The sequence below is a fragment of the Ctenopharyngodon idella genome, chromosome 4, assembly GCF_019924925.1.
Source record: "Ctenopharyngodon idella isolate HZGC_01 chromosome 4, HZGC01, whole genome shotgun sequence".
NCBI classification, from domain to species: domain Eukaryota; kingdom Metazoa; phylum Chordata; class Actinopteri; order Cypriniformes; family Xenocyprididae; genus Ctenopharyngodon; species Ctenopharyngodon idella.
Genome location: NC_067223.1, coordinates 14,581,178 through 14,607,501, shown reverse-complemented (window position 1 = coordinate 14,607,501; position 26,324 = coordinate 14,581,178). Strand labels below are relative to the sequence as shown.

General features: G+C 33.5%; 2 protein-coding genes across 15 annotated transcripts in view; one reads left to right on the top strand and one right to left on the bottom strand.

The window, feature by feature from the left end:
* The window catches only part of si:dkey-97m3.1 (fatty acyl-CoA reductase 1), a 37,579-nt gene extending 27,741 nt beyond the window's left edge, over positions 1-9,838 (top strand). For all 3 annotated transcript variants that reach the window (XM_051891301.1, XM_051891302.1, XM_051891303.1), the window contains exons 6-12: positions 400-444; positions 1,353-1,471; positions 1,663-1,730; positions 4,022-4,193; positions 5,417-5,546; positions 5,648-5,775; positions 7,325-9,838. In XM_051891301.1, the coding sequence (XP_051747261.1) occupies positions 400-444; positions 1,353-1,471; positions 1,663-1,730; positions 4,022-4,193; positions 5,417-5,546; positions 5,648-5,775; positions 7,325-7,487 (825 nt within the window). In that variant the 3' untranslated portion in view covers positions 7,488-9,838. The remainder of the gene's footprint in view (positions 1-399; positions 445-1,352; positions 1,472-1,662; positions 1,731-4,021; positions 4,194-5,416; positions 5,547-5,647; positions 5,776-7,324) is intronic.
* Positions 9,839-11,403: 1,565 nt separating this feature from the next.
* The window catches only part of si:ch73-177h5.3 (B-cell receptor CD22), a 117,931-nt gene continuing 103,010 nt past the window's right edge, over positions 11,404-26,324 (bottom strand). For all 12 annotated transcript variants that reach the window (XM_051891288.1, XM_051891286.1, XM_051891283.1 and 9 more), the window contains 6 exons: positions 20,517-20,783; positions 17,963-18,229; positions 16,882-17,190; positions 16,255-16,342; positions 14,037-14,103; positions 11,404-13,948 (listed from right to left, as the gene is read on the bottom strand). In XM_051891288.1, the coding sequence (XP_051747248.1) occupies positions 13,652-13,948; positions 14,037-14,103; positions 16,255-16,342; positions 16,882-17,190; positions 17,963-18,229; positions 20,517-20,783 (1,295 nt within the window). In that variant the 3' untranslated portion in view covers positions 11,404-13,651. The remainder of the gene's footprint in view (positions 13,949-14,036; positions 14,104-16,254; positions 16,343-16,881; positions 17,191-17,962; positions 18,230-20,516; positions 20,784-26,324) is intronic.

Genomic DNA, 26,324 nt, shown 5'->3' with positions numbered 1-26,324 from the left:
AAATCTAATTCAAAATATTTAAAAAAAACTTAAACTTATTTTATTTAATTTAGTCTAAGTTGAAGTACTAAAATAATTACAACTAAAAACAAAATAAAAATATTATATAGACATTTTTAAAAAAAAACAACAACAACAAAATTACTAAAATTAAAATAAAACAGAAAATATTCAGATTTAGACGTTTCTCATTTCTGTTTAAGTTGAAGTACTAAAATAACTAAAACAAAATCAAAATCATATATGCATAGTTATATATAAAAAACAAAAACAAAAACAAAAAAAATTGACAAAAACACAACAAAATTACCATAACAATTTAAATATATAAAAGAAAATATATATATATATATATATATAAAAAAAATTCACAATTGTTTCTTTTTGTGTTCTTTACAGGGTTGGATAGACAATTTTAATGGACCAAGTGGCGTTTTCATTGCTGTAAGTATTATCACATTTTCTGCTTTTACAGTAGATCTCAAATATTAATAAATCCTGCACCTCACAGAGTGGTATTAACCCTTTATAACTTTATATTTCAAGATGAACAATTATTGATTATCCAGACATCATTTTTATTTTATTTTGTTCATCTCTCAATCATCATTGTATTGTATTGTATTGTATGTTTTAAAACTACAGAGCTTTGATCATAAAACCTAAGCATTTCAATATTTTCTTGCAAAGATATATTGGCAGATATAGAGTGACGACTGATATTTATGTGCACTTTATGTAAGTATCTGCTATACTAAAAAAGATCTCATTGATTTACATTACAAGCTATTTGGATTTCACTTACATTTTTGCCATAAAAAATATCAGCATCTGCAGCAAATTGCATATTTTTGCTTAGTTTGGGCCTAAAACTGCGATCTTGATTGCTCTTAAGTGAAAGTTTCATTGACCAATCACAACACACTGCTCCAGCCGACCAATCAGCACACAGTGCTTTTCAGAAGGAGGGGCTTCACAGAGACAGGAACTAAACAGAGCGTTACTGACACACTGGGAAGAGAGGAGCTGAACAGTGGAGAATATGAGGAAAATAATGTGTTTTTTGAACATTTAAGCATGAAAACCTATTCTAGTAGAGCCAAAAAACAAAATCAAGGCATAATAGGTCCCCTTTAACATCCAAAAAATGGCACACTTGGCACAATTCACCTCCTCATATCACTCCTTGACCTAAGCAATGAAAACAATCTGCCCTTCTTTTTAATTAGTCTGAATTTCATTAGCCTCCTAAATGCCTCCATGGACCTCACAGCCAAACAAAGGCATATGGTGCTTCTGGCTCCAGTTACGTCCTCTTTGAATGAGCGTGTGTTTTCTGTGTTTGGATGCAGGCTGGGAAGGGCATTCTGCGCACCATGAGAGCCAGTAATGACGCGGTGGCGGATCTGATTCCCGTAGACGTGGTTATAAACCTGACGCTGGCTGCTGGCTGGTACACCGCGGTGCACAGGTACACCTGCAGCTTCCTCGCAAAACCGCTTTGATTTGCTTATGTTACACCTGCAGGTGATTAAACGGATAGAGACATGCAATATTAGCTTGGAAAATCCCTCGGCATTTGCATATTTACATAAGGGGAAAATATGATGTTGTTCACATGCAGCACACTGTGATTTCCTTGTTTTTATCTTCACGTTTCAGACCGAAAACTGCACTGGTGTACAACTGCACAACGGGAGGCATTAACCCCTTCCACTGGGGAGAGATCGGTGCGTAACATGCGTCTCTAACCTGCACTGCATATACTGTATACTACATACACTGTAACAATTACTGGAGTCATGTTTAATTTAAGTGTTTCTTACCAAATTAATGCAATAGTATGCATTAAACAGTACAGCTGAAACAGTACTATTGTCTCTCTGTTGCATGTTTAATTCCAGTTCCAAACTCAAAATAAATCATAATTACGTAACTGCAGGTTCATTTACATTGCAAATGGAAGATCGAGTCAAATGCATAAATAGTTATTTTGCATTTTTAATCCAGTTCTGAGAACAGATGTCTTTAACTTTTGGCAGCATGATCAAATAAAGAGTCAAAGGGGAGATCATGGCTGAGAACGTTTCAGGTTTATTCGTCACGTCAAATCATCACGTTTGTAACATTATAAATGTGTTTACAGTCAGTTTTGATAAATTTAATGCATCCTTAATGATTTAAAGTATCTCTTAGTGTATATTATATTATAAAAATAAAAATAAAATATCTATAGAAGAATTATATTATATTATAAATTAGCTATAGAAAAATAGAAATTAGAAAATAAAAAATAAAACAACATGTTTTATATAATTATTGTTATTTATTATTATATAGAAAAAAAGTATGTATAGAAAAAAATATTATATTATATTATATTAATTATATTATAGAAGAAAATTAGCTATAGAAAAAATATAAATATAAATAAATTGTTTTATTTTATTATTATATAAATAACTAAATATGTATAGAAAATGATATTATATTATATTATATTATATTATATTATAAATTAGCTATAGAAAAATAGAAAATAAAAAATAAAACAACATGTTTTATATTATTATTGTTATTTATTATTATATAAATAAAAAATAAAGTATGTATAGAAAAAATATTATATTATATTAATTATATTATATATTAATTATATTATAGAAGAAAATTAGCTATAGAAAAAATATAAATATAAATTGTTTTATTTTATTATTTTATAAATAACTAAATATGTATAGAAAAATATTATAATATATTATATTATATTATATTATAAATTATCTATAGAAAAATAGAAATTAGAAAATAAAAAATAAAACAACATGTTTTATATTATTATTGTTATTTGTTATATAAATAAAAAATAAAGTATGTATAGAAAAAAATATATATTATATTATATTATATTATATTATATTATATTATATTATATTATATTATATTATGGAAGAAAATTAGGGTAGAAAAAAATATAAATAAATTGTTATAAATAATTGTTTTATTTTATTATTATATAAATAACTAAATATGTATAGAAAAATATATTATATTATATTATATTATATTATAAATCAGCTATAGAAAAACAATTTTATATTATAAAACAGCATGTTTTATATTATTATTATTATTATTATTATTATTATATAAAAATAAAGTAACTAGAAAAATATATTATATTATATTATATTATATTATATAAATTAGCTATAGATAAAATAAAAATTAGAAAATAAAAAAAATAAAACAGCATGTTTTATATTATTTTAGTTTATTATTATTATATAAATAAAAAATAAAGTATCTAATAGAAAAAATATATTATATTATATAAATGAATTAGCTAAAATAAAAAACTATAAAAGGAATATCTATAAAAGGAATAGAAATATTATATTATAACACACTGGAAGTGGAAGGTCAAGTTGAGGACACTGCATTGTGGGATAGAGTATTCCTCACAGTGTGCTCTGATGGTATACAGCACATTTTAGCAAATGTATAGTACTTTGTTTCAACGAGAGCACATAGTGTATCATTCGGATCATAGCCTACTGTATGCGCGGTGTATGTTGGCGCCGGAGGGCAGAGAAGCAGGATTCTGGCATTGCCATGGTAACAGCAGAATGGGCGGTTTACCATGAGCAACATCTGGCTGCCAACATCACCATGCCAACAGGCAGAAGCGTATTCCAATGAGGATCTTCCTCTTCCTGTAAACACTTCTCAGCCGTAATCCTGCACGATAATGGTTAAACTAAAATCGTGAGGATTATGCTTAATTATTAGAGAAGCAGAAATTGTGATCATGATTAAAATACAGCTAATTGTGCCGCTCCACTCAGCCGTGTTGTGTTACGTTCAGGTTGATGCTGTTAATCTCATGCTTCAGTTACAGTGTGTTCAACACGCTGCCGTGTGACAGCAGTAAAATATCATATTTGCAGTGCCATTAAGACATTACATAATAACTCAAGCTCCAGTATGACTTTATACTGAACACATATTTGCTTTACAGAGCATCACGTGATGTCCACGTTCAAAAGGAATCCTCTAGAACAGGCTTTCCGCCGGCCCAACGCCAACATCACCTCCAACTACCTGATCAACCAGTACTGGATCCTCGTCAGCCACAAGTTCCCTGCGCTCCTCTACGACCTCTTCCTCAGACTGACCGGACAGAAACCACAGTGAGAAACAACAATACATAGGCTTACATAATCATTTCTGTTCTGATTAATGAGCATGTGTCGTAATATAAAATTACAATTTCAAAATCTTTTGTAACAATATAAATGTCTTAATGTGTCCTTGCTGAATAAAAGTATTAATTCTTATAAAATCATAATGACCCCAAACTTTTGAACAATATTGTATATTATATAATATAAATAAAAATAAAATATCAATAGGAATTATATTATATTATATTATATTATATTATAAAATTAAATCTACAGAAAAATAGAAATTCAATGAAAAAAAACTTTTTTAAATACAGAAATATATATTATATTACAAAAATAAAATGTTTATAGAAAAAATAAAAAATAGAAAATAAAAACTAAAATGGCATTTATATTTTATATAAAATAAAATAATATAATATTATATTTATATAAAAATATAATATCTGCAGAAAAAAGAAAAAGCTAAATTTTTTGTAATAGAGAATTATATTATATTATATTAAAAAATAAATCTATGGAAAAAGTAGAATTTAGAAAATAAAAACTAAAACGGCATGTATTGTTAATATTGTAATAAAAATATTAATTATTATATTATTAATATAATATACAATAATTATGATTATTAATATTAATAAATATCAACAGCACTTAATACATTATATTATATTATATTATATTATATTACAAAATAAAATATCTATAAAAACACTTGTTAACACTGAAATATAAATATTATTATTAATTACTACATTGTTAATATAATATATATAATATTTATTAATAAATATCAGTAGTATTATTATATTATATTATATTATATTATATTATATTATATTATATTATATTAATACCTAAAGAAAAAAAAACATACATTTGAAAATATAAAATAAAATAGCATGTATTGCTAATATTAAAATTAATATAATATACTATAATATAACATTTTAATTATTAATAGTAATAAATAGTGTGTGTGTGTGTGTGTATATATATAATATATATATATATATATATACATATATATATATATATATATATATATATATATATATATATATATATATATATATATATATATATATAATATATATATATATATATACACACACATTATAATGTGTGTGTGTGTGTGTATATATAATATACAAACACATTATAATAGCGTAACTGTGATTGGTTGTTCAGAGAGGTGCTGAGTGTGTCTGTGTGTTTTCGTTCAGAATGATGCGTATTTTCAACCGTCTGCACAAAGCCATCGGTCTGCTGGAGTACTTCAGCAGTCAGGACTGGGAGTGGAACTCTGACAACATGAACATGCTGATGAGTCACCTGAGCGCCGAGGACAGGAAGGTACATCCTCACACACACAAACAGCTTTGGGATCAATGAGATGCAAATACTAACATTTAGAGAGGAAATACTGTGTTGAATTCATCCTTGTGATCTTTCAGACCTTCAACTTTGACGTTCGCCAGCTGAACTGGCCGGAGTACATCGAGAATTACTGCATTGGCACCAAGAAGTACGTTCTGAACGAGGACATGTCGGACATTCCCGCCGCCAGACAGCACTTGAGAAAGTACGTCCACATGCAAAATAATCCATAAAAGTAGCTCATATGATTTCTGTGCTTCAGAAGTCATACAACTGCTTTTTATTACATATTTATTCCTGTCATTTTCATGACAATTAAGCACATTTACCCCAAAATTCAATGCATTACTTTATTGCATCCAGAACTATTCTCAGTGGTGATTCTCATTACTGTAATATAGCATTTGTATAGTATTACAGTAAAAATATATACTGTTATCAGGGTTATTATTATAACGGAAACTAAAATTAAAACCATATAAAAATAGTTAATTGAATAAACTTTGAATAAACTTTAACTGAAATAAAATTAAATATAAAAAAACTTAAACTTATTTTATTTCTAATTTTTACTTAGTTTAACTTGATGTACTAAAATATTATTATATTATATTATATTATATTATATTATATTAGAAAAATAAAATATCTACAGAAAAAATTATAATTAGAAGAAAAAGAAAAAAAACACATTTTAGCAATAAAAACGGATTCATTATATTATATTATAATATATTAAAAAATAAAATATCTATAAAAAGGCATATATTGTTAATACTGAAATATAAGTATAAATATTAATTACTATACTGTTAATATAATATACTGTAGTATAATATTATGATTATTAATATTAATAAATATCAATAGCATTTAATACAGTATATTAATTATATTATATTATATAAATAAAATAAAGAACTTTGAATAAACTTTAACTGAAGTAAAATTAAATATAAAAAACAAACTTATACAGAAAAAAATTTAAATGAGAAAAAAGCAAAAAACATTTTAGTAATAAAAACAGATTTATTATTGTTTATATTATAGTTTTATATTATATTAAAAAATAAAATCTATAAAAAGGCATGTATTGTTAATACTGAAATAAATATTATTAATTACTATACTGTTAATATAATATACTATAATATAATGATGATTATTACTATTAATAAATATCAATAGCATTTAATACATTATATTATGTTATATTATTACTATATTATATAAATAAAAGAAAAAAACTTTGAATAAACTTTAACTGAAATAAAATTAAATATAAAAAACTTATTTTGTCTAATTTTTACTTAGTTTAACTTGATGTACTAAAATAACTAAAACTGATATAAAAATTAATAAAAAAACCTAGATATTTTTAAAATGAAAACTTATAAAAATGACAAAAACACAACAAAATTACTAAGACTTTTTACTTTAACTGAAATTAAAATGAAATATATATATAACATAACATCTAATTATTTGTGTGTGAGTATGTGTGTGTAAATGAATATACATTAATAATTAGACACACACACACACACACACACACACACACACATACATATATATATATATATATATATATATTACTATTATTGCTTTGGGTGAAACTCCTAAAACACTGAATCCTGTCCATAGAGAAGAGGAAGGTTGATTAAACAGAAGATCAGTTTGCAAGTTGATCGTCAGTACGTGTGTTTCATTTAATCAAATCGCTGAATTATTAACTCTCTTCCTCCCATTCGCAGACTGAGAAACATCCGATACACGTTCAACACCGTGCTGCTCGTCTTCATCTGGCGCGTCTTCATCGCTCGTTCTCAGATGGCCAGGAACATCTGGTACTTCGTCGTGAGTTTGTGCTTCAAGTTCCTGTCGTACTTCAGAGCTTCCAGCACGCTGACCCAATGACCGGAGCGCACAGGAAGTGTGTGTCCTCGTCCTCCAAGCACTTCGTCCTCCGGAGAGGTGTCTTCAGCTGTTCACACGCACACAGGTGTTTCTTTAGCTTTCTTCACGGCCCGACCCGAATCCTCGATGATTGATGCGAGTGCTATTTTTAAAGGTGTCCTTTTATAACGACTCTCCTTAATACCAATTATATATGCAACCACATTTTACAGTGTTTCTCCTTTACATTATTGTCACCATCCAAAATCCGGAGAAGCTGCCTTTGATGATTTTAGCCTTCTCGACTAAAGACAGTGTTTTGTCACAGCACTAAGGATCGTCGTCACCGATGGAGCTCAAAAGCTTTGCTGTTTTCAGCATTTTCTTTCTATCTTAGTGTTTCTTTTGTTGGTTTGTTTGCATCCTGTCTGTTCTAATACCATTTAATCAAGCCGGAAAACTGTTGTACCATGTGGTACTAAAGCCTACAGGAACATAGTCAAGCATTTTCACTGCATTTTTGGTTCGGATTTTGTCTTTTTATCTTAATTTGTTTGCTGCATTCAGAGGGAAAGGCCACAGATCTGATGCATATATAACATAACTTTTTTTTTTATCCTGTTGTCACTTATACTAACTATATATTAACATAAACACCCAAAATCAAAAGAAAAAATATCGATTCATGAAGAAAAATTGAGCCTAGAAGCAATTTATTATTTTTATGACAATTAAGCATATACCCTCAACTTTAATGCATTATCTTAATGCATCCATTATTACATTTTCAGTAAAATTGTATATAATGATTATCATCTAACTATATATACTTAACTTCATATATATATATATATATATATATATATATATGTATATATATGTATATGTCTGTGTGTGTGTAAATTTAAGTGTTATTTCTGATGATTAATGATTTTAAGTGTGAATTATTTTGGTCTGCTTGTACAGCAGAACACGATGAGTTTATCGTCAGTCTCTTTTTGTGAGCGTTAGATGAGGATATTTCTGTCTACAGACGGGCATAAGAGCAGTTCATCAGTCTGTAAATATTCAAAGTATATAAATATGTTCCTTTTTCAATTATATACATACCAAAAAATGTACAAATGTATATTTGCAAGGATGAATCAAATGGCTGTTTTAGAACATCTATTTCCGGAAATGACCGAGGGCTTCCCATGTTTTTTTGATGAAAAGCGAAAAAAGTGAAGAAAAATGTGTCGAGTCTCCGTTTCAATGTTGTTTTATTTGTTGTTAACCACTGTTTAAAGTGCTCTGAATCTAAAGGGATTTTACCTGCAAACGTATTCGTCCGATTTCAGGAGGGAACGTCCCTCACTAGCTTTTAAATCATTGACTTTTCATGTTCTTGTAGTGTCTATGCAGCACAGCCTGTGCTTCTTCCTTCTAGATACGTTTTGTAGTCCTGTTACCATTTGTTTTTTAACCTTTGCTCATTAATTTGCTTTAAAGATGAACCAAAATGTGTGTATTTATACAGTTTTATGAATCTGAGGTAAAATTGACAGCTAATCTTCCATTTTCAGATGTGACTTTCATACGGCATCATGATGATCAATTGACACTATTTGAGGTCATCATGAGCTTTCATTTTTTTACACTGCCCCCTGATGGTCAATTGCCAAATTGTATTTTTAGAATGCCGTTTCTAAGAAGTATCTGCCTTCCGTCATCTGGTTTTTTGTATGTTTCGCACACAGTATTCATGTTTACCACCCACACGTCTTCCTCAGCTTACTTATTAATAGTAGAGAGATTATTTTAGACCGATTTGAGATGTTTGTTCTCCTGCACGTTAACATTTAAGCGTATCAGTCTCAGTAGAGAAGCACATGCACACTAAAATCATTCCGGTCTTGAAATACACAGCCGTTTTTCTACTAGAATCGAACACCTTGGTGTCTTAATAATGGCAACCCTTAGTTTTGAGCCAAGCTGAGCTTTCAAATGAAGCTTCTACTGCCAACGTGATCGTTACAATCTCAAGCCCGACATGTTTTTACAGTGCCGTTTGTGGTGAAATCCTTGGGTTTTGGGTTTGATGAGCTGGATTGCAGTAAAGTTTTTTTAATGAAAAGAAAAATGTCCCCTACTGAAAACGTTTCTTTCTTCCTTATAACACATGCATGTTTGCTTTTTACATACGAGATGTTCACAGCAGTGAAGTAGCGGCTGACATGGATTTTGACCTTTCTCTACTCAACATTTGTCTCCATGTTGTGCTGTCAAACGTGTACGGTCGAGGTCTTTGAATGGAAACTGTACTTTGATAAAGTATGTGCTTGACCGTTTGTTGCAAAGAGTTCATGAGAAAATAAACTGAAATGACCAAGTTCATGTGTCTGTCGTCTTCATACTTACACACATCACAACTCACAGGACTGCCAACTCTCCTGCAATTGACACTCAGGCTCTCACGCCACACATCCATTTTGCCATGCAATGATAAGCCATTTATTGACCATAGCATATGCTGTATATAACTATAGAGAGGAGTATTTTGCTAAATATATGCACTATTTCATATTTATTATATTTTTACTTTTATATAATTTAAAAATATTATAACGTTATTAATATAAAAAATGCATTTTATTAATTTATAGGTAATTTTATTATTAATTGACCAAATTAAAGTTTAGCACATCTACAAAATATATATATATATAAAAAAAAAACATACTGTGACATGCTGCGCATATTATCTTTCCCAACCATGAACTGGTTGTGAAGGAAGTGGTTTGAATTTCTTCATGTTGAAAGTGTCAGTTTCCAGTCTGTGATGTGAACTAAATGCAGTTTTAAACAAAGCGTCTCACCACAACTGTTAGTTTCTAGAAAACTGGGCTTGTCAAACCATTTGTTGGGGTGTTTGACATGTAAGCTTGTGTCTGGAGGGCAGCAGATCAGGTCAGAGTTCAGCCATTCAGAACAAAATATACTATTTATAATATGTAATGAGCTTTAAAATCACCAAAAAAAAACAACAACAAAAAAACAATTCTTGTTTTTTTATGTAGCCTACTCCAGTATTTATTATAAATTATTTATCCGTCCACGTCATTATTTTTTTAAATTCACGTGCCTAGCAATCTTTAATCAAAATAACGTCCCCTCCTTCTTACTGGCGGGACGGCCTGTCACTCACATGAGATCGACCAATAGCAAACCTCAACCATCCAATCAGTTCCCCATGGACAAAATCAAGTCCCGCCCTACATTTGTTCTTGTTCGAGAAGCCGTTTTTCTCGAATCAGAGATGATGTTATTAATTGTATTCTTATTAAACGGACTTATTACAGCAGCTTTGCTCGGATATAGGCTCTACGTCACAATAGGGAAGAAAAACTACCACAGTCCGCTTCAGTTTCGAGTCGAATTTAAGATCAGTCAGAATGGATTTCAGATTCTGCATCTCTGTTTCGATGATAAATGTGTTAACATCAGCTCTATTACGGCAGTGACACGTATATTCATGATGACAGCGGTATGAATTAACAAAGACAGAAGTAAAACATGGGTTTATTATATATAGGCCTACCTGTGTTTAACATAACTGAACAGCATGCAGCCTGCTTAATGTGGTCACGAGAGGTAAGTGGTTTGAACCCACAATAATGTTTCCCATTTTGCACTTCTTCTGTATTTCTTTTCGAAAACAGGTTGCTAAAGATATAGTTTGTGTGTTTCACTTCCCCTTCGTTGCTGTCGATGGGTTTTCTAGCCTTTGTATTGTTCACGTTTTGTCAGAAGTAGTGCATGATTGTTGACATGATTATAGAGCTGCGTATATTTTGAGTGCTGATTCATGAGACATGCTACAGAATGGCCTGCAATTTTACCTGGCATTAGTTTTTTTAAAAAAGAGAAATATATTGACATGAATAAAGATGATCACTTAGAAGTTTTGAACACAAAGGCACCATTTATTTTCATATTGTCTTTATCAAAGTTATAAATATAAATATGTATTTTTAATTGAAATATTACTACTGTCCTAAATGGAGGTTCATTTCACAGCATTGTTCTTTTTGTCAGTATTTCATTTCAGATATTTCTGAAAACACTTATGAAATCAAGTAAATCAATGTTAGTCTTTATCTATTCTTTTTTCATAAACAATGTATGAAGCTGATTACAATTATGATCCTTTTAAAAAATAGTAATAAAATTACATTTTGAATAGAAAATAAAGACACTTATGTATAATTATAAAAAATAATGTTTTAAAAAGAAATGTTTTGTCCCTCCAGAAGGAGCTCTTATTTTTAAAGGTGTTTCTGAAAGCGTGACACGAGAAGAAGCTGACGATATTCACAATCACAAATAATGTGCAACATAAACAACACGCTGAGGTCAGGTATGTTTCCCACTGCTGATCTGGTAAGAAAAGTTCAAACTTATTATATTTTACAGAAATGAACTTCTGAATCCTATATTTTCTGTAAAATCTCTGACCAAAGACCACAAACTTCATATCTTATTTTGGTAACACTTTTCAGTAAGTTATTAAACATGAACAAACAATGAACAATACTTTGTCAATATTATATTATATCCTTTAAATCGCTCTAAAAATCCTTCTGTGGTGTTTGACGTGTGCATAAAGATTTGAAGGTTTTGGTTCAGTCTTAAGGCCCGTTCACACCAAGAACGATAACTATAACAATATTAGCATCCACACCAACGAACGATATTGTTCTGTTTATTATATGTGCACTCTGGAGTTTTGTTGTCTACCACTTAAAACATTTGAGCTCTTTAGAGGGGACCTATTATGCAAAATTCACTTTTATAAGGTGTTTGAACACAGATGTGTGTCCACAGTGTGTGCCTATAATGGTAAAAATCCACCCAATCCTTTTTTTATAATCCGCATAAATCATAAACATTCTCTCCAAATGAGCGGTTCCAGATTTCCCCCTACTCTTTTGTAAGCCCCGCCCATGACTGGTGATGATCTGTCTTATTAGCTTAGCTCCTCCCCTGAGTGAGCTGTACACAGTCCGCCATGTTTATCTCCTCGCCAAAGCAGCATTCGCGTAAGAAGTGTATTCTTATTAAAGTTACTAAAGTTATTTAATCAAGAGCAGTGAGTGATTATCTGTATTTCTTTTGTTGTTTGGATCATATTAACAGCATATACAGCAGTAAGTACTGTATATTACGCTTCTGTAACTTTAATACACAGATCTAATATACACATGCGATTTCTTTCCTTGTTGTTTATGTTCACAGACATAACCGACTGTTTGTGTGTTTTTGACTTAACCTTGTGTGTATTTGACAGTTTAAGTGCAGTAAGACGTGAAAGAGAAATTAGTTTAATACTCACGAGATGTGCCATCTGACAGCCAGCTTTCTGTGCACATGCTTCAGGTGTGTGCTCAGAAAACCATATATCAGAAGTTTAAGCATGTTTTTCCTTCTACTCAAAAAATTTACAACATTACAGTTGTGGTGTGGACTCTGCTATTGCTTTACATTTCGAATGATTTTTAAAAAATCTTTAATCTTTCGAATCTTTATGGTTATCATTATAGTTATCGTCCTTACACCGTGTCTACACCGGACGCGACAAAAAAAAACATTATTAGACAATAGAACCCATTATATTCAGTGATGTTGTCTACACTAGATACGGCACGACGCAAGCGACAAATGTCCGACAGTAAACTGATGCCTCGTTCTATTTATGACATACTGACATGAAGAACAAATGCTTTGCAACGGGCGCTTTGACGTGTCCAGTGTAGATGGCTTTTAGCTGTTGCGACGCGAGCGACAACAGTCGCGTCTGGTGTAGACATGTGTTAGTGGGATAGACCTTTACTGTTCAACAACACCTGCACTGACCAGCGGTGCATCTGAAATCGCACACTGTCTGAGTAGGTACTATCATGTGACTTGTTGTCACTGTCATGTGACCTACAGCCTCAGTTGCGTCGCTTCACTGCCTCTGCCGTGTCATGTGATAGTAAAGTGTTCATCGAATGTGCACTTCAGAAGTAGTAGGTCATCCGGGTACTTGTTTTTTGAATACTTTGTATTCTGACATACTACTCTGTTGGTGTACTGTTTTTTGCATACTGTATAGCAGGGAAGTATTTGATTTCGGACGCAACGCAACTGTTCCTTTTCTGTCTTTAAGCAACCAAGCGACGGGACATGTTTTCATAAATCGTGTCTTCTGATGACACATCCGTGATCTTCGCCCTGCTATCTGGTGGGCTTTGGTCTTTCTTGGGGTCCGTCGCAGATGCTGCGTCTTTTGCAGAACGATGACGGACCACAGCATATTCCTCTGTCAGCGAGGAGACGCCCCTGATCTCTCCTGACGGCGGCTCTGCGTTCGTGAAGTCGATGGAGGAATAATGAGGAGATTCTGGTGGTTTATGTGTAACGGCGTAAACACACTCGCCGTCACCATCGGAAGCAGTGGCCTGATGGAGCAGAAACACAGTAGAATCAGTGCTGAACGGCCGTTTGTGATGTCTTTGAGAATTAATAGTGTGAGCGTGTTGAACTCACTATTTGAGTCAGAATGAGTCCAGATCTGTCATCTTGTCTGGTTCCTGAAGCTTTGGGATTCCTTCTTCTGAAAAATTTTTGAGGCCATCAAAAAATAGATTCTTACACTGTAAAACTCAATAAGTTCAGGATACTCAAAACATTTCAGGAAACTTATTACCTCAAAACATTTAAGTAAACTAACTCATTTTAAGTTAGTAAAACTTAACATTTTTGTGACAAGTGGGGCGTGGCCGAGAGCTGTGGAAACGGAGCAAGGCTAGTGTGGGACACAGGTGTCTCTCATTAACAATCATGTCACCGGCATCCCTTCGCTCCCACAGTTCTCAGCCTTGCCCAACTCATCATAATGTTAATTACATACAGTTCATTTACATAAACATCACACAGATCTTGGTTAAATGTTAGATAGCAAATAACACATGCTATTATAACAATCAAAGAGACTGTCATTATATACTTGCATGTATATAATCAAACAACATACAGTATATGCTGTCTTAAAAGTTTTGCAGCCCATCCTTAACCTAACCACAGGCTCTACTCTTCACCACAATGATAATCCTTCAAAACTAACATAACAGAACCTGTAAATCCCAACATAACACAACATTAAACATTAACTTATGTCTGCCTATGTTAATCTTGTGCAAAAGCACACAAAATAACACCATAACACCAATCATCATTTATTTATACAGTCTGACGCAAAGCATGCTGGGAATTAGAAATCTGCTGCAACTCAACTCAATCATATTAAGTTCAGCTTACTACAATCAGTGTTAATTTTGACAGCAAATTTAGATTTAGTTTTAGTCAGTCTTTTAACTAAAATGGCATTTAGTTTTAGTCATATTTTTGTCATCGGAAATTGTTTTAGTCTAGTTTTAGTCGACTAAATCTACAGTAGATTGACTAAAATCTAATTTAGTTAAATCGTAATGCATTAAGTAAGCATTTCTATAACAATACACAGAATGCAATACACTGATATACATGTGATATTCTCCAAACTGTTTATGTTCACGTAAGACAACCAACGGTACTTTACTCGCCAAAGCGGACCGTTTTTGACCGTTCAAGTGCAAAAACACACGAAAGAGAGCTCAATTCAGTACTTGTCATTTCAATTCAATTTTTGATTTTAAATGTCTATATAGTTTTTTATTTCTGTTTTAGTTATTTTAGTACATCAGGTTAAGCTAAAGGTTGGAAACTAGATGAAATAAAATAAGTTTACATTTTTTCTATATTTATTTTTTATTTCAGTTAACGTTTATTTCAAGTAATGAAGATTTTTTTATGGTTTTAGGTTTAGTTAACTATAATAACCCTTATACTTGTAAAATATATTGAATTATGTGTCAAATAATGTTCTTAGTCTTTCCTTCCTGTGACAGAAGATACAGTAGTTTACTATGAATTAAATTAAGTTAAATACAGTTTATTGTGTAAACAAAATAATGACCAGGGGAAAAATAATAATAAACCATCCCGAAATACACCGTGACTCTTATTCTGAAATGTCTGCGGTCTGTACTGTAGTTGCAGGCTGCTCATTTAAGTTCAGGTGAGGGATAATAAAATGTGTTCTTACAATCGTCTAAAACATATTACTGTATAAACGTTGTGTAGTAAACATTGTCAAAATTCATCAACATTAGCTCATAAGCAATCATTTGGCATAAATGTGTGCTATTCATTAATTGCAAAGCAGTCTGAAGTGCTGCTGGACGAGCCTGTAGAGCGCGCAACAGCGCCGCTTTTCCCGCGGTTAGATCAGCACGTTACACTTCAAACGTGCGCATCTTTCACACAGGACAGCAGTCCTGACTGGATATCTTCCCAAATCGTCCCTCTCTATCTCGTTTTTATTTGTTGATGAAAATTAGAGAAGATTTTAGTCATAGTTTTAGTCATTCAAAACGCATTTTTATTTAGTCATCGTCTCGTTTTCGTCCGTGAAAAAATGTCGTTGACGAAAATTATGACGAAAATTATTCGTCAATGAAATTAACACTGACTACAATGAAACTGAGTTCACGCAACTTTTTTCTATTAAGTACTATGAACTTTCATTATTATTTGAGTGAATATTTGAACATTCTTAAATTAAGATAGATTTACTTGAGAAGCAAAATGGCATATAAAAGTCTAGTTTTCTGGAAAAATGTATCATGATTTCTTCCCTCAAATCACATTTGTCTGGTGTACCCACCGTTCATAGCAGATCTTCATGATGCACAAGATCATCATCGCTAATGCGCCGACAGCAGCTCCGAGCAGCATAGATGGATGATGGAAACCTGGAAAGCAGTGTTTTATTGCTCAGAGTTTGGTCTTTTGTAGCTCACCACTCTTAATCAGTGCTGGGTAGATTACTTACAAATTGTAGTCCGTTAGTAACTGATTCCAAATTACATGACAAAAATGTAGTTAGTAATGTAATCCATTACATTACACATTTTAGGTAATATAATCCGACTACTTTTTGATTACTTTTAGATTACATTTGATTACTTTTTGTGTGTATGAAAGTGACTTGTGACTTAACTTGTTTATCACATTAAATTGAATAGGATAATATTGTATCATATTGACATAATGAAAAGCTAAGAATTAAATAAATCCAAAAATGTTTAAATAAAAATAATTAATTTTAAAATAATAAAAAAATATAATACAAGAGTGTGATAAACTTTTAAGATTTTTGTAGTGTACTTCAAGCTCACATTCAATGCAAATTAAGTGTACTTCTTTTTCAGAAGGGTTAAATTATTCTAGAGATTTCATTGTGTTGATCAGATAAAGCTGTTGTTGTGCGTGTCAGAGAAGCGAATCTCACGTGTCTCTGTCTCTGTCTTCGGCGTTGTTGTTGTGACGGGATGAAACTTTTGGCTGATGCTGGCAGTGCCGTGAGTGTTTGCACTGAAACACTGCAGGACGGCCGTGTTTGTGAGGGGCTGATAGTTGATTAGGACACTCTTCAAGCTTGTGTTTCCTGGAGTTTCGTTGCTGATGGACGTGTTTGTAGAGTTAGCGAGAACATTTCCAGATAGATGCCACTTTAGTGTAGGCGAGGGATTCCCATGAGCCTCACAGACACATGTGATTTCACTGCTTTGGTTACAAGAGATGGATATTTTGGGTGCAACTGAAAGAGAGAATATGATAAACTGTAGATTTTCATTTTTGTGTGAACCATCACATACTCTGTTTTAGTCTTTAATATTTGCATGTATTAAAATGTAAAGTGTGGTTCTGACCCTTTTTTTTTTTTTTAACACCTCTTTTAACACAAGTTTAGAGATGTGCAAATGTGAAAATTTTTTCTCATGGTACATTATGCTTCGTGAAGTCTTATATTGCTCATCTAATCATATTTTCCCATTACTTTAGCGTACGGCTACTGACTCGTGATGTTCAAGGAATTTTAGAGAATTTGAGATGCCGGTTACCACAGAAAATAATTTTTTCTCGTACCCCAGCATTTAATCACATTGCATTAGAATTATAAAAAAAAAGGCTGTTGACAGCTTCTTGCAATTTCACTGGCATCAGTGCAGTTTCACAAAGGTTTTATATTGAAATCTGGCATTTCAAAACACTAACGTAACTTGAACATGTTGCTCTGTAACATGAGCTTTTACAGAAGGGGAACCAAATCTCTTATGGTCTTTCCATACAAATTTTCTGTAAATGAAGAAAACACTTCAAAAGCATCACAGTGTTACACCTATTTTACAGTGTTTCTACAGTAGCATGCAACCGAAATGCAAATGTATACTTTTTTAAATTTATTTTATTTTTATGTATTTATTTTTAAATTAATTTTATTTTATTTTATTTATTTATTTATTTTTTTAAATCTCCAGTCTAATAATCTAATGATTGTGAGTAAATCAGATCAGACTCTTGATACTCACACTGGACGTCCAGCAGCACTGATGCGTTCTGAGCGCCGTGTTTGTTCTGAGCTGTACAGACGTATCGTCCGCTGTGTGTCGGGTTGGTGTTGTTGATGGTCAGGTTCTGTCCGGTCTGCACTGGTTTCAGGGGTTCTTCAGTGTCTCTGTACCAGGTGTAGTTGAGCTCCGGTGGGTTTGCATCACTGCTGCAGCTCAGAGTCACTGAACGACCCTCCAGAACAAAACCAGATGGATTTACATGCGCAGATGTGTTTTTAGGAGCATCTAATGAAGGAGAAAGAAATTTAGTACAGTGGGTACGGAAAGTATTCAGACCCCCTTAAATTTTCACTCTTTGTTATATTGCAGCCATTTGCTAAAATCATTTAAGTTCATTTTTTTCCTCATTAATGTACACACAGCACCCCATATTGACAGAAAAACACAGAATTGTTGACATTTTTGCAGATTTATTAACAAAGAAAAACTGAAATATCACATGGTCCTAAGTATTCAGACCCTTTGCTCAGTATTTAGTAGAAGCACCCTTTTGATCTAATTCAGCCATGAGTCTTTTTGGGAAAGATGCAACAAGTTTTTCACACCTGGATTTGGGGATCCTCTGCCATTCCTCCTTGCAGATCCTCTCCAGTTCTGTCAGGTTGGATGGTAAACGTTAGTGGACAGCCATTTTTAGGTCTCTCCAGAGATGTTCAATTGGGTTCAAGTCAGGGCTCTGGCTGGGCCATTCAAGAACAGTCACGGAGTTGTTGTGAAGCCACTCCTTCGTTATTTTAGCTGTGTGCTTAGGGTCATTGTCTTGTTGGAAGGTAAACCTTCGGCCCAGTCTGAGGTCCTGAGCACTCTGGAGAAGCTTTTCGTCCAGGATATCCCTGTACTTGGCCGCATTCATCTTTCCCTCGATTGCAACCAGTCGTCCTGTCCCTGCAGCTGAAAAACACCCCCACAGCATGATGCTGCCACCACCATGCTTCACTGTTGGGACTGTATTGGACAGGTGATGAGCAGTGCCTGGTTTTCTCCACACATACCGCTTAGAATTAAGGCCAAAAAGATCTATCTTGGTCTCATCAGACCAGAGAATCTTATTTCTCACCATCTTGGAGTCCTCCATGCAGGGCTTTCATGTGTCTTGCACTGAGGAGAGGCTTCCGTCGGGCCACTCTGCCATAAAGCCCCGACTGGTGGAGGGCTGCATTGATGGTTGACTTTCTACAACTTTCTCCCATCTCCCGACTGCATCTCTGGAGGTCAGCCACAGTGATCTTTGGGTTCTTCTTTACCTCTCTCACCAAGGCTCTTCTCCCCCGATAGCTCAGTTTGGCCGGACGGCCAGCTCTAGGAAGGGTTCTGGTCGTCCCAAACGTCTTCCATTTAAGGATTATGGAGGCCACTGTGCTCTTAGGAACCTTAAGTGCAGCAGAAATTTTTTTGTAACCTTGGCCAGATCTGTGCCTTGCCACAATTCTGTCTCTGAGCTCTTCAGGCAGTTCCTTTGACCTCATGATTCTCATTTGCTCTGACATGCACTGTGAGCTGTAAGGTCTTATATAGACAGGTGTGTGGCTTTCCTAATCAAGTCCAATCAGTATAATCAAACACAGCTGGACTCAAATGAAGGTGTAGAACCATCTCAAGGATGATCAGAAGAAATGGACAGCACCTGAGTTAAATATATGAGTGTCGCAGCAAAGGGTCTGAATGCTTAGGACCATGTGATATTTCAGTTTTTCTTTGTTAATAAATCTGCAAAAATGTCAACAATTCTGTGTTTTTCTGTCAATATGGGGTGCTGTGTGTACATTAATGAGGAAAAAAAATGAGCTTAAATGATTTTAGCAAATGGCTGCAATATAACAAAAAGTGAAAAATTTAAGGGGGTCTGAATACTTTCTGTACCCACTGTATAATAGAATAATGGTAAAGTCGTTGATGCTGTGAAATAACACTGATGTAAGTATGGGAAGAAATTAGTGAAAAATAAAACTGCTTTTTAAATAGTACTGAAGGAATTCACATTAATGTGAACCTCCATAAAAGGGTCTACTGTCAGCAGTTTAAAAGACTACAAATTATAGATTAACAAGGTAATGTTTATTTGCATTTAGTTCCTGTTGTTCACTGTACATTTACAAGCCTAGTAAAGGATGAAAAAGCTGTTTAAATGAAGATCATTTATAATAACGGTTGATAATGCTGCTCTGTGCAAAACAAGTGACCTTAAATCTTTGGAATTAAAGAAACAGTGAAGGTTTTATATAAAAATAGTGATACAAAGCATTCACTGTAACTTTACTTTAAAGAAATATAAGTAAAAGTGAAGGTTTTATATTTAAAAATATATATATAATATTTAATATAATGTTTATATTTTATATTTTGTATTTCTTTACACTATTCCTCTCTCTCTGCATATATAATAAGTATATAAAATATTGCACAATGCATGTAATTTATTTATTTATAGTACAGATGTGTGTAGTATAAAGTCTGAAATCTCCAGTCTAATAAACGAATGATTGTAAGACAACTCTTGACTCTTGATACTCACACTGGACGTCCAGCAGCACTGATGCGTTCTGAGCGCCGTGTTTGTTCTGAGCTGTACAGACGTATTGTCCGCTGTGTGTCGGGTTGGTGTTGTTGATGGTCAGGTTCTGTCCGGTCTGCACTGGTTTCAGGGGTTCTTCAGTGTCTCTGTACCAGGTGTATTTGAGCTCCGGTGGGTTTGCATCACTGCTGCAGCTCAGAGTCACTGAACGACCCTCCAGAACAAAACCAGATGGATTTACATGCGCAGATGTGTTTTTAGGAGCATCTAATGGAGGAGAAAAACATTCAGGTGGTTGTTATGATTTACAGCACTAATTCTAGATGATCAGACAGTATTGATTGAAATAATCCCTGTCTTACACTGAACACGTAGCGTACGGGACTCGTTTTGTGATTTTGTGATCTGCTGCTGAAGCTGGTGTGTTACAGTGCAGGTGAAATTGGCTAAATGATGATGGTGAGTTACAGTGAAGATCAGATCAGAGATCAGATCAGTTTCGTTCTGATGCTGTTGTGTGATGTTCTTGTTGAGGAGGTGTTCAGGAGACGAGCTCCATGTGAGAACTGCTGGACGAGAGGAACAGAAGATCTTAGTCGAGCAGCGCAGATTCACAGAGCTTCCCTCTGTCACCTCCTGCTGATCCTTCAACAGACTCACTGTGGGTTTGGGTGGAGACTCTACAACACAGAGATACAGTCAAACATTACAGTATCACATCATCATATCATACAGTATTGTACAGTAGTAGATTTATTTTCCCTTTATATGCAGTCACACTATCCAACTCATTTTGCATTAGGGACGTAAGCTATTTTCTGTGAATGTGTGAGACCTCTGATTCATTAGCTGCTATAGACCTTATGCACCAGAGAAACAAGTGTGCAGCCATCTTTAGGATATTGTGTTTGATCTTCCGTTTTTGCAGTAGCTCTGTATATTTCTATGGCATCGCTGATGAAGAGTAATTAGCTGGTGAAGTGGATTTATTTATTGTAGAGTTAACCACAGTTATCACGAGCACTGACTGGGAAGATTTTAAAACGAGAGGTACATTCATAAATCTGTAAGATCTTACATGCTGTGAAATACAAACCAGAAGACAAAACACAATGAGTACAGTGCTGAAAAGAGGCGGGGCTACAGAAGGACTATTGGAAAATAACTAGAAGAATAACAAAGTTCAGTAAATGGTAAAACAGCTTGTGCTACAAATCAGTGAGTTTATGACTGATAATAAAATAATATAATTATCAGTGTGCAATATAAAGCAGCATAACAGAGTGTTTTGTACAGGTAAATTACTGGAAGTGAATGACATCGGAAGCTTCACACAATCACGTTACAAATGGCTGCGCTGCACTTACATTAAGACAGAAGCAGCATGAACAATATGACACTCACCTATGACGGCAATTTCAACTTGGGAGTAGTGAGTTTTTGTGTAGCTATATTTTAGTTTTCCGTTGGTCTCAAGTCTGAAGAAATATGACCCATTATTACTCTGACTGAGATTATTGAAGCGGGTGGTGCAGTTTTTCTCTGTAGGAGTGCCAAATATTTCTCCTCTTAACGGTCCAGTGTTGGGGCTACTGGAGTCAAACACTACAGTGTAAGGGGTTCCGTCTTTATACCATATTCTCTTTGCATTATTATTGAGATCATTTTCATGTGTTTGATCAATATCAAATCTGCAGGGTATGAAAACACAGGATCCTTCTAGAGCTTCTACTCTCTCCGGCAGACTGATACTGAAGCCACAAAAAACTCCTAAAACACACACAGACAAGAGGAACTGATCACACAGAGTTCACATGCAGAATAAACTGCAGCTCTTATTGCTCTTTAATCTTACAAAGCTCACATGAAAATGCTTTCAGAATATTAATTCAGCGGAGGAATAATCTATAAGAACGAGACCTTGTATCAGACATCCAGTGAGGAGGAACGTCACAGATATTTCCATCATGTACATTCACTCCACCTTACAACAGAAAACACAAACACACAATCATATACACTCTTAAAATAAAGACTTATTGGCATTGATGATTCCATGAAGAACCTTTAACATCCATGAAATCTTTCCATTCCACAAAAGTTCTTTATAGTGGAAAACGTTCTTTAGATTATTAAAATATTCTTCATATTACGAAAAAAAATTGTTCTTTTAAGAAGTGTTCAGTGAAAAGTTCTTCAGGGAACCATGAATTGTTCTATGAAATCGCTGTGAAAAAAACCCTTTTGGAACCTTTATTTTTAAGTGTATAAACTTTTATCAGTTATTTCCTTTTTTAACTTGTGTATGAATTTTTAGCTGTTGGTGTAAACTCATATTATTTCATGAGAAAAAATACAGGATACTAAATCAAATCTTTTTAGAAAGATTAAAAACAGGACCTGCTCATCTTGAACATGTTTACAACCTCAGAGCGTCAAAACACTGAAAATCTCAAAAGGACAGAAGTTTTAGTGTGTAAATGACTTACCAGAGAAGAGTGACGCTTTTACACTGGATATAGAGAGAGCTGTGTGTGAAAACGACACGTCTTTACTGCTATTAGAGTTTATACCACTTCCCATTTCAGTCAGCTTGACTGAGAAATATATGCAAATCAGCATGAAGCTTACAACGTATCTTTATATTTAATTAAAACGTCTTGTGAGATCCAGTGTAGAAATAATAATAAATAGTTAATTGTGACTTTTTCCCTCACAATTGCAATTTTATGTCTCATAATTCAGACTTTATAACTCTGTTGCAAGCAGTGGTGCTGCTAGGCCAGGGATTGCTGGGACAAAAACCCCGTCAGAAATGTTCATAGCACCAGCACAGCGCCACCAAGGATTTCCTGATGATTTTCCTGTTTTTTACTCTCTATGTCACTTTTTAATTAAAAATAAAAAGTCGTTAAAAACCTAAAAAATAAAATAACTTTTAAAGGGGTCATTAACTGCATTTGTCAATTATTTTATATTTTTTCCTGAGTTGCACTTATAATGTTAGTATGAATTTTTTTTTTTTTTTTTTTTTTCATCAAAAATTGTCATAATTTAGAAATAAAGGGCCATTTTCTACCCTGGTTTTAGCCCAGGGCTGGACTATACAGTAGGGGTGTAACGATTACAAATCCTGACGATGCATATGCATCGATCTTGAAACGTTTTTTGAATCGTGAATCGTTAATTTCGGTCAATAATCGATGTAAAATGCTAAGAATCGGATTAATCGTGATTCTATAGCGATTCAGTGGTTTAAAATATATAAACATTAAATTTCAACATGCGCGAATTGATGGGAGACGTTGTACGCCGTCATTCGCTCCCTCACATCTCTCCTTCACGGATACGCGCTGCACTCTTTACCGGCTCTCTCTGGATTGCGCTCGCGCTCCGTCCGTAGCCCACATTTGAACTCTCCTCAGGACGGCCGCTGCTATTCACATGAGCAGATGACAGCTCTCTATCGAGACAGCAATAGTCCTGAGTCAAACTGCTCAAGCCATTGATAAAGCTGCCAAGTCACTGCGCGGTCACTACTGTTGAAATAAAACGCTTTTATTGCGTGGAAACATCGCCGTTATTTTCGATAAGATAAAATACTGAAGTTTTAAGGAAATGGGTCATTGACATTACCTGAGCAGTTTCAAGGCGCGAATTTACTGCATGGACGGAGGTGGAGCAAACACATAGTTTAAGTGTCTAAATGCGTAAGCACAGTTCAGTGAATGATAAATGAAATTATGAACTTAATGTTGTTAACTGAATGTACGAAGGAAACTGCTGAAATAACTACAACATTAACAACACTGACATAAGAGCGCGCGGTTTATCTATCAATCAGATGCGCGTTAAAGTTGCGTTCGTTACTATAGCAACAGAAACCCAGCGCGTTTTCTTTCGTAGGGAAAATGCTCCGTATAAAGAGAACAAAGAGGGCTTTTCTTACTGTTCCGTGAAGAAAAGTTAGTTTAGGACTATTTGGGAAAGTGCCTGATATTCTAGGGTAGTCTCTCCATGAAAGCATTAGTATGTTTAATGTACCTGGAACACTTTAATAAGGTTGTGTAGCCATTAACACTATAGTTAACATGAACTAGGCCTAACAATACTTGTGTAAATTTCCACAAATGCCAATTTTTATATGCTATTAAAATAAAGTTATGTAGCATCATTAAGAACTAACCTGAACATTAACAATGGACAAAAGTTTTTGTTTGTTTGTTTTTTTGTTTTTGCCCATACTCTCTGACCTCCTGAAGGTCGCTGTGTAATTCTCACCCTGACTAAGACACATTGAGAGAAGCTTTTCAGTAACCCTATGAATGCATATTAAAATGCAGAATCAAATCGAATCGAATTTTAATGCGAATCGTCTCGAATCGAATTGTTCTGAATTGGCAAAAATCATTCTGGAATCGAATTGAACACCTATGAATCGTGAATCGAATTGAATCGCTGTCTACCCAAAGATTCACAGCCCTACTATACAGCTAAAAAAAAATGTATCAATTAGTATAATGTTTCATATCATTCGGTATGGATCATTATTGAACATTTTCAGAGGCCTAAACTCTTTTAATCAAAGACCAGTAGAAATTTTTTTTTTTGAATTTAATCACTGTTTTATTGACCTAATTTATTAAGGAAAACAACAAATATTCTTTTCTAACAGTCAAAAACAAATTCAAATTTAAACAAATATCTTCTTTCCTGTATCTTTAACGAAGATTTAATCCTTCTGAGGCCACAAGAGGGCGCAATAAGCAAAATATCCCTCAGGGTGTGCAGAGGGGAGGGCTTTGGGGGCTTGAGCAAATGAATAAAAATATATAATCATAAGCTGACCAAAAAATAAATAAATAAAATCTAGGTAACTATATAATTCAGCAGCAAAACGTATGCTAGCCTAATTCTTGAAAAACACTTTGCACAGTAATTTAAAATAAAATCTAAATATGTTAATAAAAAGTTTAAAATTACAATTTGCATTCTTATGATATGAAAAAACTTGTATTACAGTGGCTGATAAGCATGCGGATCCATCACTGGTCTTACTTGTAATCATAGTTTTAACAAATGCCACAATTACAAAAACTATAGTACATTTTTATAAGGGCAAGTACAAAGTAGAATCAAGAGCTTTAAAGTTCTAATGATGATTGATATTAGGAAACACCTGGCTTTCTGGTATCCAAAAAGATTACATAAATCATTAAGAGCCTGATGAAATGAAAACAATATCTGCTAAAAAGTGAGAATTCGAAAATTGAATTTGAAATAGGCATTTTATTAGAAGAAAATGTTAAATGAAGTGACACTTCCCATGGCATTTTGAAGCAGAACATTATGTTAATTAATTAATTGCAGTAATCAGCGTTGCATGTGTAGGTTATAAGTAAGCAAGCAAAGTAACAACAACACAAAAGTGAACGTTTCGCACTTCAGCCTTTTTCTCACACTCACTAGAGTCTGCATTACGAGATTCTCACTTGGTTAACTTCTACTGGGCCAGTTCCATCGTAAGTGTAATGCTGTAAACGTTTCACTTCTTTTTCACAAACAGACGTGTTCAAATTGCTACAGATGCTGTCAGGAGCTCAGCTGACCCCACTGCCTGACAGTATTCTCATATTAATCACTAAAGCTTAGACCTATTGAATCATGTGAAGAGTATTTTTATGTGAGCGTGTGAGAAACAAATTATTATTTTGAGAGCATAAAATAGGAATTAAGCAAAACTAATTAATCATAAGAATTACCATATCTATTATAACACTTCCATTACCACTCTTTAAAAAACAATTC